General features: G+C 41.3%; 1 protein-coding gene across 1 annotated transcript in view; it reads right to left on the reverse strand.

Moving 5' to 3' along the window:
• DRC11 (dynein regulatory complex subunit 11) overlaps positions 1-12,594 on the reverse strand; it is a 119,031-nt gene that overhangs the window by 95,657 nt on the left and 10,780 nt on the right. The window contains exon 2 of the mRNA XM_088132851.1: positions 4,885-5,212. Coding sequence (XP_087988977.1) covers positions 4,885-5,212 — 328 coding nt within the window. The remainder of the gene's footprint in view (positions 1-4,884; positions 5,213-12,594) is intronic.

Consider the following 12,594-nt stretch of genomic DNA (forward strand, 5'->3'; position numbering starts at 1 on the left):
ATGCTGTCTAGGTCTGCTATAGCTTTCCTCCCAAGGAGCAAGCGTCTTTTAATTTCATGGCTGCAGTCTCCATCTGCGGTGATCTTGGAGCCCAAATAAATGAAGTCTGTTACTGCTTCCATTTCTACCCCTTCTATTTGTCAGGAACTGGATGGGTCCAGATGCCATGATCTTAGTTTTTTTAATGTTGAGTTTCAAGCCAGCTTTTGCACTCTCCTCTTTCACCCTCATCAAGAGGCTCTTGAGTTCTTCTTCACTTTCTGCCATTAGGGTGGAATCATCTGCATACCTGGTGGTTGCTGATGTTTCTCCCTGCAGTCTTAATTCCAGCTTGTGATTCTTCCAGCCTGGCATTTCTCAGGATGTATTCTGCATATAAGTTAAATAAGCAGGGTGACAGTATACAGCCTTGTCGTACTCCTTTCCTTATTTTGAACCAATCGGCTGTTCCATGACTGGTTCTAGCTGTTGCTTCTTGGCCTGCATAGAGATTTCTCAGGAGACAGGTAAGGTGGTCTGGTACCCCAATCTCTTTAAGAATTTGTCACAGTTTGTTGTGATCCACACAATCAAAGGCTTTTGCATAGTCAATGAAGCAGAAGTAGATTTTTTCTGGAACTCTCGTGCTTTCTCCATGATCCAGCGAATGTTGGCGATTTGATCCCTAGTTCCTCTGCCTCTTCGAAACCCAGCTTGTACATCTGAGAGTTCTCGGTTCACATACTGCTGAACCCTAGCTTGTAGGATTTTGACCATAACCTTGCTAACATGTGAAATGAGCGCAATTGTGCGGTGGTTTGAGCATTCTTTGGCATTGCCCTTCTTTGGAATTGGAACATAAACTGACATTTTCCAATCCCATGGCCACTGCTGCGTTTTCCAAACTTGTTGGCATATTGAGTGCAGCAATTTAACAGCATAATCTTTTAGTATTTTAAATATCTCAGCTGGAATACTGTCATCTCAGCTAGCTTTGTTGTTAGTAATGCTTCCTAAGGCCCACTTGACTTCGATCTCTAGGATGTCCGGCTCACAGTCAGCGACCACACCAGCATGCATGTCAGGGACATTAAGATCTTTCTCGTATAGTTCTGTGTATTCTTGCTACCTCTTCTTAATCTCTTCTGCTTCTGTTAGGTCCCTGCCTTTTTTGTCCTTTATCATGCCCATCCTTGCACTAAACGTTCCTTTGATATATCCAATTTTCTTGAAGAGATTTCTAGTCTTCCCCATTCTATTGTTTTCCTCGATTTCTTTGCATTGTTCATTTAAGAAGGCCTTCTTATCTCTCCTTGCTATTCTCTGGAAATCTGCATTCAGTTGCTTTCACCCTTGCTTTTCACGTTCCTTCTTTCCACAGCTATTTGTAAAGCCTCATCAGACAGCCATTTTATTTTCTTGCATTTCTTTTTCTTTGGGATGGTTTTAGTTGCTGCCTCCTGTACAATGTTACGGACCTCCGTCCATAATTCTTCAGGCACTCTGTCTACCAAATCTAATTCCCTAAATCTATTCATCACCTTCACTGTGTACTCACAAGGAATATGATCTAAGTCATACCTGAGTGGTCTAGTGGTTTTCCCTACATTCTTCAATTTAAGCCTTAATTTTGCAGTAAGAAGCTCATGATCTTAGTCACAGTCAGCTCCTGGTCTTGTTTTTGCTGTCTGTATAGAGCTTCTCCATCTTTGGCTGCAAAGTATATAATCAATCTGGTTTTGGTATTGACCATCTGGTGATGTCCATGTGTAGAGTTGTCTTTTGTGTTGTTGGAAAAGAGTATTTGCTATGACCAGCTTGTTCTCCTGACAGAACTCTATTAGCCTTTGCCCTGCTTCATTTTGTACTCCAAGGCCAAACTTGCCTGTTATTTCGATTATTTCTTGACTTCCTACTTTAGCATTCCAATCCCCTATGATGAAAAGGACATCTTTTTTTTGGTGCTAGTTCTAGAAGGTGTTGTAGGTCTTCATAGAACCGGTCAACTTCAGCTTCTTCGGCATCAGTGGTTGGGGCATAGACTTGGATTAATGTGATGTTGAATGGTTTGCCTTGGATTTGCACTGAGATTATTCTGTCATTTTTGAGGTTGTACCCCATTACTGCCTTTCCCACTCTCTTATTGACTATGAGTGCAACTCCATTTCTTCTAAGGGTTTCTTGCCCACAGTAGTAGATATAATGGTCACCTGAATTAAATTCACCCATTCCTGTCCATTTTAATTCACTGATTCCCAAGATGTCAACGTTCAACCTTGTCATCTCATGTTTGACCACATCTAGCTTGCCTTGGTTCATAGATCTTATATTCCAGGTTCCTATACAATATTGTTCTTTATAGCACTGGACCTTCTTTTTGCTTCCAGATACATCCACAGCTGAACATCCTTTTGGCTTTGGCCCAGCTGCTTCACTCTTTCTGGACCTACTTGGAATTGCCCTCCGTTCTTCCCCAGTAGCATATTGGACACCTTCTGACCTGAGGGGCTCATCTTCTGGTGTCATATCTTTCAGACTTTTGATATTGTCCATGGGGTTTTCTTGGCAAGGATACTGGAGTGGGTTGCCATTTCCTTCTCCAGTGGACCACATTTTGTCAGAACTCTCTGTCATGACCTGTCCGTCTTGGGTGGCCCTGCACGGCATAGCTCATGGCTTCATTGAGTTATGCAGGCCCCTTCACCATGACAAGGCAGTGATCCATGAAGAGAAGTCTTAATATGGTGCCATAAGAAATGCTTAATATGCATTTCTTAGATAGAATATATCTATTACATTCTCTGAAATATTCCCAACAGTCACCTCATGGTTAGATGTTGCCAAACTACGATCCTGAGATAACTACATCCTATTTACAACAACAAGAAGGAAAAACTTTTAGAGAGAGATTTGGAGAGGCTACCTACTTACCTATCTCATAACAATGAAAAACTGTGAAAAAACTGGAATACAAATCATGCACTGGGGAAAAAAAGTGAACTCTGTGATGCTTAAAGATGACAGATTTAAAGAATACAGAAAGACCCAGTAGCCCAAAAAGAAAAACAGGAGTCATAAACAACATACAATGTAAGGACTGTAACAGCCATTATGTAGGACACACAGGCAGAAGACTAGCAGAGCACATCCATGAACACCAACTAGCAGTCAGAAGACACAATGAAAACTCCTTAATCTCACAATCCATGGACAGACTCAACCATAGTTTAAACCGGTAAACTGTGAACATCCTAGACCAAGCTAAATCCGAAAACACTAGGGAATTCCTGGAAGCTTGGTATTCAAACAAATCATCTATCAATAGACACATAGAAATAAACCATATTTACACACCATTCCAGAGACAACAAAAAGCTAACAAGGAAACAAAAAAGGCCAGAACACCAGCAGCCAACACCCAAATAAGCAAGTATTAACACTAGACAAACCATCAAGCAGAAAACAATACCCTAATCAAGGAACTACCAAGGAGAAAATCACACCCCCACCAACACTGGCAGAGCAAGCTACTGTAGGCAGTCCCTGGATTCCGGGGTTCCACAAGTTCCAGGGTTCCACAAATTCTGTTCCTAAGTCTTTAACTTGAATTTGTATGTAAATCGGAACACATACTTACGAACAGGCTGCCTAGTACTAAAAAGGGCGGACGCCATTCTCATTCCTCAAGCCAATGAACTGCTGAAGCCGTGCAATGTTTTTATGAACCAGTAAAAACTGCTGAAAACAGGCTGTATATTAAAAATGCGCGGCTTCAGCGGTTCATGAAAACATTGCGTGGCTTTAGCAGTTCATCAGCTCTAGGAAGGAGAACACCGTCTGCCATTTTTATTAACTATGAGTTGTCCGTAAGTTGGACATTTTTAATCTGGGGACTTCTTGTATACAAACAGGAAGCAAACCCCACACTCACTCACACTAATGATGTTACCTAGTCAGGTAATGAAATGTCTGCAAGCAAACAACCAAGCTGAGATAACACCAAGGACTCCATAGAAGACAGATTTACAGAAAGAAAAATTCAATTTTGTATGACTTGCATTCAGAACAGTTTATATTTATGATGAAACAAAGCTATGACTGAAAGAGGAGTAAACACTGAAGATATTCAATACATTTAAAAAGCATATACCAAAGCCTGCAAATATCATCAATAAGAAAATATTGAATAAGATGAAGTTGATACTCCTGGAACACAATGTGCTGTAATCCTTCTGGGGTTCTACCTGTTAAACAATGTGGGATGCTTGCAAAACCATCTAGAAATTATAGAAATGAAAGCTTTATTTCAATCTAATTTCCCAAAATCTTTTTTTAGTGATCCCTCCCCCATAAATGGGGCTACAGTCATTTTTAGATTTCAAATGGCTAAACAAACATCTGTTCAAAAAATACTTCAAAATGAAAGTAGCTTAAAACAGCTCTATAAAAACAGATCAGTGATTGTTCTATCACAATCACAAGTGATACAAAAGATAGGAAGAGCATATGCCTCCTCTGGTAACTAACAATACTTTTTTTAGATGGTGATGTGTCTGTTTATATCATAGAAACCACAACATCTAGAGTAATAATCTGAATTTCTAATAAAAAACTGAAAACCATCATTTATCATGGCAGAAATATTGATCTAGGTCTCTTTATCTCTGAGGTGAAAAGCATATACATTTTGCAATGAAAGAACTGGAAGCACCAACAACTACAGGACTGTGAGATGCTAGTGTTTTTCTCTATGATTTTCTCAGGTGAAACTGAATATTGATAGACAACTGATTTTAAAATAAAATTAAGTGCTAAAATAAAAAAGCCAAATCTAAAATAAAAAGCTGTACTATTTTGGGACTGGATGCTACAGCATGAAAATATGCATTTCTGAAGTATACTTACAGGGGATAATTTAAGATCCTGTAAGATGTCATCAAAATAATGATATTCTGAGTATTCCAATTCTACCATTTCATTCTTCAATTCCAAGATACGGCCCATTACACCATCCAGCACTTGCCGAATAATTAAGCGTTTTTGGGGGTGAACAGTCTGGTCATAAGCTGATTCCAAGTTGTGAAATATCTGCACGTATTTGATGTAGAAAGTAGCAAGCATCTGAAACACTACCAGGCGGTCTTTCAGTGGCTTTTGGGACTTCTCTTCAATCTCCTTTTGCAACAGACAGTTGAGGGATTCTTGGGCTTCTGCCCATATTTTATTATAAGTGCTAACAGAAAGAGGAAAAAACGTGTTAGTTCTTAAAGGAAGTATTAAATAATATACAATTGGCAATAAAATCTTATAGATGTCTAGTTTGAAGTAAATCTGATGATATTCAAATCCAGTTGAATTCAATTAAATGTACTTATTGTATATGAAATTCTAAACTTCATGAATTTTAGAATTCAACTGGAATTGGCTGATTCTGCTGATTTCTGGAACTATGGCTATTAAATCTGATACTGTCTTTTTAATTAATTCTTTGAGAGGGCATAGGTCATTTGGCTTTGAAGGAGGTGGTGCATCCCCTCCTCAAGAAGCCATCACCGGACCCAACGATTCTGGACAATTTTGGTCTAGTCTCCAACATTCACTTTTTGGGGAAGATTATTGAGAAAGGTGGTCAAGCAACAGCTCCAGAGGATCCTGGAGGAAATGGATTATCTGGACCCATTTCAATCTGGTTTCAGGACTAAGAACTGTATGGACATAGCATTGGTTGCACTTGTCAACAACATCTGGCAGAGCCAGGATGGGGTTGGTGTATTGATTTTAGTGTACACTGATCTCTCAGCAGCTTTCAAAACATTGTTTCATTCTGGATTGGTTGTGGGGATTGGCACCATGTTGCAGTAGTTCTTTCTTCACAGTCAGTCCCAGTCAGTGTTGATAGATGGAGAGATCAAATCCAGCCCCTCATTTGTGGGATGCCTGAAGGCTTGAAGCTCTTGCCCCTTTTGCTTAACATCTACAGGAGACTGCTGACTGGAGTTATCCATCAGTTTGGGGTCAGGTATTGCTACCTCTCTGGATAACAAGTATACATCTTGACCCCAGGCCAACCAAGTGATGCTGCTGGGGTCTTATCTTAAGTGTCTGGAAGCTATGTGGGTGTGAAGGGGGAGGAACAGGCTCAGACTCAATCCTGCCAAAACCAAATGGCTGTGGTTTTGGGGGGGGCATTCTGGGGACTTTCTATCTTCATGGGATGGGGTTGCACTTCCCCATTTGAGTGGTGCACAACCTGGGGGTGGTCTTGGATTCACAGCTCCTGTTCAAAGAGCAGGTGGCAACTATGGCCAAGCGGGCCTTTGCAGAGATTCATCTAGTATGCCAGTTGACTCCATTCCTGGATTGGGAGGCCTTTCAGATTAACTTAGGTCCTAGTCACCTCATGAATGGATTACTGCAATGCGCTCTACATGGAGTTGCCTTTGAAGACCACTCAGAAGCTACATCTGATGCAGAATCCAGTACATGGGCAGTGATGGGCATGCCATGCTATGCCCATGTGACCCCAATGCTTTGCAAGCTGTACTGGTTACCAGTTGGCTTCTGGGTGCAATTCAAGATAATGGATATTACCTATAAAGCCCTTCATGGCATAGGGCTTGGCAATTTGAGGAACAACCTATTTCTAATTGTTTCTGTCCATCTGGTAAGATCAGGCAGAGTGGGTATGGTTCAGGTCCCTTCAATAAAATAGTGTCATCTCTTGGGACCCCAGGAAACATGACTTCTCTGTTGCAGCATCCCCCCAGTGATCCATATAGTTCCCATCCTGATGACATTCAGAAAGTCACTGAAAACATGTTTTTTCCCAGGCTTTGGGGCAGAGTGCTGGTTGAGCCCCTGTAGGCTGTTTTATTGTTAAACAGAACTTGTCTTCTGGATACTCATGATGTTTCTTTTTTTTTAATTATTCTTTTTTTTTTAATGTAAGCTACCCAGAATCACCTGGAGTTGGACTGCCTATAAACTATATTAAATCAATAAATACAAGTTAAGAGATAAATTGCTTTTTGTTGACTTTTCTAGAAAAGCAAAATTTCCAGTCAATACTTTGGAATATGGAGACAATTTCCCCCCTATTTTTATTTTTGGGAAAAACAGAAATACAGTATGTGCCATTCATATATTCTTATCAAATCTAACAATTCTTAACGCAAAATGGATTATTTATAACTTTGCATATAAAATTTACTTTTTGACATATTTATGAACAAACAGATCTGTGCATATTTACTCAGATAACCATCCAGTGGACTTTTTTCCATTAAGCAAACATATGTGCAAGTTCAAAAATATAACTGCCTTAATGTTATTGTTTTTCCTTTTTTCTTTAGCCTTATTTATTTAGTAAATGTATGCTGCTTATATTGCAGAATCTGGTTTGTCTATATTTATGTTTCCTATTCCTCACTTGCCCTCTTAAATAAGACTGGTCATAGAGTGTAACAGATAAGTTCTTAGATTCTAAGGATAGGCTGTTCCTATAATGTATTTCCAAATATTTAATTTCCTTTCTGTTACAGTTGTTCAACCTGCTTCACTACTCACTGCTCAGGTCGGATTCCTGTTCTCAGGAATGTTCACAAAGAGCTTCAACTTCCAACATTAAAGGGGGGATGGAGGGCATGGATTGTTCTATGTTTGAGCACTGGGGGATAGTTGGGACTCTAAATAGGAAGACACTTGCTTCTGTTCGTTAGTGTTATTAACCGAGGGTTGGTATTAGAAGATGTGCCAGGGACATGGGGAGGAGTCAGGAACGGAACAAGTATTAAAATACAATCAACCCTTGACTTACTGGATTTAGCAATCTTCAGATTAAAAAAAAAAAAAAGCCATTTGCCATTTTATACATTTATTAAGCCATTTAGCACACATGTAAAATATATATGTAAAATACTTACATACAAAATCCTATTTATTTATTTAAAAAATTTATAAGGCCGCCCATCTTAAGCAAAAACCAATAAATAAAACAATCATAAAACAGTAAAACAATAAAACAAAAACCCTGTGCCTTAAAACCCTGTGCTGTTGCCCTACAGGAGGCTCAGCTGCCCTCCTTCCATACTATCTATCTATACAATCCTATCCCAGCGCATCAGTAAAAAGCCAGGTCTTAACAGCCTTCTGAAAGGCTACAAGAGCAGGGGCCTGTCAAATCACCAGTGGGAGGGTTCTTCCACAAGGTAGGGGCAGCCACAGAAAAGGCACACTTCCGAGGTCCCACTAGATGGCAAGATTTTAGGGAAGGGATCTGGACTGTGCCCACCCTATCTGATTTAGTGGGACGGGCAGATATTCTTAGGGAGAGGTGGTCCTGCAAGTAACCAGGTCCCATGCCATGTAGGGCTTTAAAGGTGATAACAACCAGCACCTTGAATTGCACCTGGAAGAAAACTGGGAGCCAGTGTGGCTTATGCAATAAAGGTGTAACATGGGCGAACCTATGGGCACCCAATACTGTGTGCGCTGCTGCATTCTGGACCAGGTGTAACTTTCAAGTGGTTTTCAAGGGCAGCCCCATGTAAAGTGCATTGCAATAATGCAACTGGGAGGTGACTAAGATGTGAGTGACTGTGAGCAAGACCTCCCAGTCCATGAAAGGTTGCAACTGGCGCACAGGATGGATCTGTGCAAAGGCCCCCTCAGCCATGGCTGCTACTTGCTTGTCAAGCAGGAGCCATGAGTTCAGGAGGACCCCCAAATTGTGCACCAGCTTGGTCCAGGCAAGTGCAACCCCATCCAGAGTCAAAGTTGGTAAGTCACCAGATCCTTGGGGGCCAAAAACCCAGAGATACTCTGTCTTGTCAGGGTTGAGCTGAAGTCAGTTCATCCCCATCCAGAGGCTTATAGCCTCCAGGCACTTGGACAGCCCTGCAACAGCATTATCTGCCTGGCCAGGGGTAGAAATGTATAGCTGGGTATCATCAGCATGCTGATGATACTGTACCCCATGCTGTCGAATGACCACACCCAGTGCTTTCATGTAGATGTTAAAGAGGACAAGGGAGAGACTCAAGCCTTGAGGCACCCCACACTGCAGGGGCCTAGGGCTCAACCTCTCTTCACTCACCAACACTGACTGGAACTGGCTATGAAGGAAGGAGGAGAACCACCGCAAAATGGTGCCTCCCACTCCCAACCCTCTGATCCGGTCCAGAAGGATACTATGGTCAATGGTATCAAAAGCCACTGAGAGATCCAGGAGAGACAGGACAGTTGCACCACCCTCATCCCGGGCCCTTCACAGGTGCAACCAATGCCATCTCAATGCTATATCCTGGCCTGAACCCAGACTGAAAAGGGTGCAGATAATCCGGTTCATCCAGGGCCCTTTGAAGCTACATGCCAACCACCCTCTCAACAACCTTCCCCAAAAAGGGAAGGTTGGAGACTGGACAAAAGTTGTCTAACACAGCTGGATCCAAGGATGGCCTCCTGAGAAGGGAGTGCACCACTGCCTCCTTCAAGGCAGTTGATACTAACCCCTCTGGTGAAGAGGCATTAACCACTGTTTGGACCCAGCCACATGCCACCTCCCGGGAGGCCTTAACCAACCAGGAAGGGCATGGGTCCATAAATCAGGTGGCCAAGCCCACAGCCACGAGGAGCCTGTCCATTTCCTCGAGATCAACCAGCTTGAACTCCTCCCAGATAACAGGGCTCAGAAATGCCTTGGTTACCAGCCAGAGTCCAACTCTGAGTGAACTTGAGTGATTTTATCTGCCAGATGCCAAGAATATTCCTCACAGCAGTCCTGCAGGGGCTGCCCTGGTTCCTCCTTACCTAGGAAAGACCTGGTCACCCAAAACAGGGCCGCTGGGCAGCTGTCCTTATCGCTACAAGGTAAGTGTATAGGCTATTCATTTAATAGACACTTTTACACATAGAATCCTATTCATTTAATGGGTCTAACGGAAACCCATTTCCTTCATTTGCTCATTAAATTAAGGGGATATTATAGTAACTAGCAAGATATGTTGGGAGGTTGCAACTGGCCTTTGCAAGGAAAGGTAAGCAAGTCCCCTTTCTTTTCAGATCGTGTCTAATCAAGAAAGTCAAGGTGAAAATTAAGCTGCTCATTCCATCCATTTAGATGAAAGCACTGACATGCATTATGCAGAACTGGCTGGAAAAAAAGTGGGGGATTAATCACTCTCAGCTCTATTCACCAGGTTACTGGTAAACAGGCAATCAGGCAAGGGCAAGGGTGGGGGAAGGTGTGGCTGTAGCTTTTAAGAATTCAATGTCACTGCCAATTGTTTGCTACTGCATTTAAGTGGTTGACTCAGGGTCCACCCCACTATACAACCATCCCTCTTACAGAGCTAATGCTCTCTGGCATGACTATAGATTTTCCTTGCCTTCTTGTCTGGTGAGACTTCAATGTGTATGCTGAGGTTGCCCAGACAGGAATGGGTCAGGATTTTATGTTGACTGAACCTGTCCCAATTGCTACCTGGTCCCATCAATGCAGTAAGGCACACACAGAATTTTGTGTTATATCAGCAAGAGCTAAAAGTGAAAATGAAGCAGCTTTCTGTTACCCAGCTGTAATGAAGAGATCACTCTCTGATTAGTTTTAGATAGGTTGCTGTAACAGCAATAGGCTGTTACATACTTCTGCAGAAGTGGAAGATCAGTTAAAATGATCCAACCCAGGTGCATGATGGATACAGAATGAATTGGCCCAAACATGAATCCAACCTCTTTTTGAGGTCCATCTGAAGCCCTACTCAGTGGCAGTGAATATTTTTCTGTCTCCATTGCTATACTGTGCAGACAAGCTGGTGATAGTCTTCCACAAGAGGCTTTTCCCCCATCAAGTAGTTGGGGAAGAAAAGCAAAAGCAGACAGAGACTCACTACTGACAATTTTCATTGTGAACAAGTTTTAATGTCCTTCCTAGAAAAAGTTGACTGGATTTGCCTCAACTTAGATCCTAATATGAAGGCAAGGTAACCTTAGCAACTGCTTGTCAGATCCATGTGGATTCTTTTCTGGTTGCAGATCTCAAAGACATGGATAAGCTATATGAAAAATGAGGGCTGCTCCCTGCTTTCTTGACCATTGTCCCTCCATCAATATATCCCCCACTTCAGTATCTAGGAAAATGGAAAAATACATCTCTATCACAAAAAAATTAACTGTTAATTATTTGCATTTTACAAACTCTAATTTTTATTTTATTTGATCTGATTTGACAGTTTTATACTTTGTACTTTTCAGTGTTATTAGCCAACTACATTATTTATACAAAGAGAAAGGCTGGTATAATTCAGTGATGAATAAATGAGATGCGTTTATCTGACCTGCCTTGTTCTGGGGGTATTATTACTTGAGCATAAGCTGCTTACAATCCTTGAAGTGGATAGCACAGAAATGCATGTAAAAAAATAACACAATAAAAAAGGATTGTATCAATTCTCAAGTAAATTAGCAATGTTGCCATTTCCAGGAGGATTGGTGCATAAACTTTCAGGACTTTTTCTGATAATTCTCCCTTGTATTTTTTGCCTAACAGTCATACATAGCCCAGTTGTCAGCACTCCAACTCTGGTGAGGTCACCTTGATTTCCTATATGTTTCCTGCCAAATCCCTGCCTCAGGCTATCATTTCTGTGGTTCCTGGGGAGAGTTCAGTCCTCTCTGTGCTTGTCTTGTGTCATTTAATATTTTCTCCAGTTTCTTTATCTGCTTTTCTTCTTTGGCCAAGCTTTCTGTTGTTCCTTCAGCTCTTTCATTCCTAGATACATAATTTTCTACTGCCCTCCGCATCAACATCTGTCATACGCTTCTGAATTGTCTGGTTGGTGAACAACTCATTTGACTTCTACCACCCACTGGCATCCCCAGTGGTCACTACCTCCTGGGAAAGTGTTATGGGGTAGCACTTTATCTACCTCAAAAAGACAGAAAATGGGATCTGCTGTGATGAACATCAGCTGCTTCTGACAGGATTTTGAGAGATGTATATGTCTAAAGTAAACACATACACTTTCTTTAAATGCTGCAGACCCTTTTATTCAAAACATGTTTTATGACTATTTTTGCAAGAGTAGGAGCTTGTTTCAAAGCATTTTGCTCAAACCAAAAGGGAAAACATTTCAAAGGTTTTTTCCCCAGCATTTCTTGTTTTTATTTTGGCAGAATTAGATATATGCTTCTCCCTGAATGTTTCTATTTTTTCTTCTGGATGTCTACATCTCTGCCTCAGCTGGTGAAAGCAATTAGCCAATCTTGTCTGATCTCAAAAAACTGAACAGTTTTGGGTCTGAGATGGATGAGAGGCATCATAAAATACCAGGGCTGTAAATAAAATCAGGAAGGTACTACTTGCCTGTCACACTCAGTAACAGACAAGGTTTTTGCTTTAAAGATTTAACAAGATCTAAGAATGGCAGCCGTTCATTTGTACAGATATACCATCAGGAATCCCAGGGCTATAAACTAGACTGAGAATGAAAAACACCCAGGAAGGTAGTACTATTGCACGACATCCATGTTGTTGCCAAGAAAAGATCCAGTTTTTCATTTTTCAGAAAAACAAAAGAAAGCCCCAGGAAAAACTTTTCCCTTTACTTTTTCAGAGTT

Source organism: Python bivittatus, unplaced genomic scaffold, assembly GCF_059951505.1.
Source record: "Python bivittatus isolate LINGU-HERP-01145 unplaced genomic scaffold, Pbiv_v1 ctg000020_np1212, whole genome shotgun sequence".
In the NCBI taxonomy this organism is placed as follows: Eukaryota; Metazoa; Chordata; class Lepidosauria; order Squamata; family Pythonidae; genus Python; species Python bivittatus.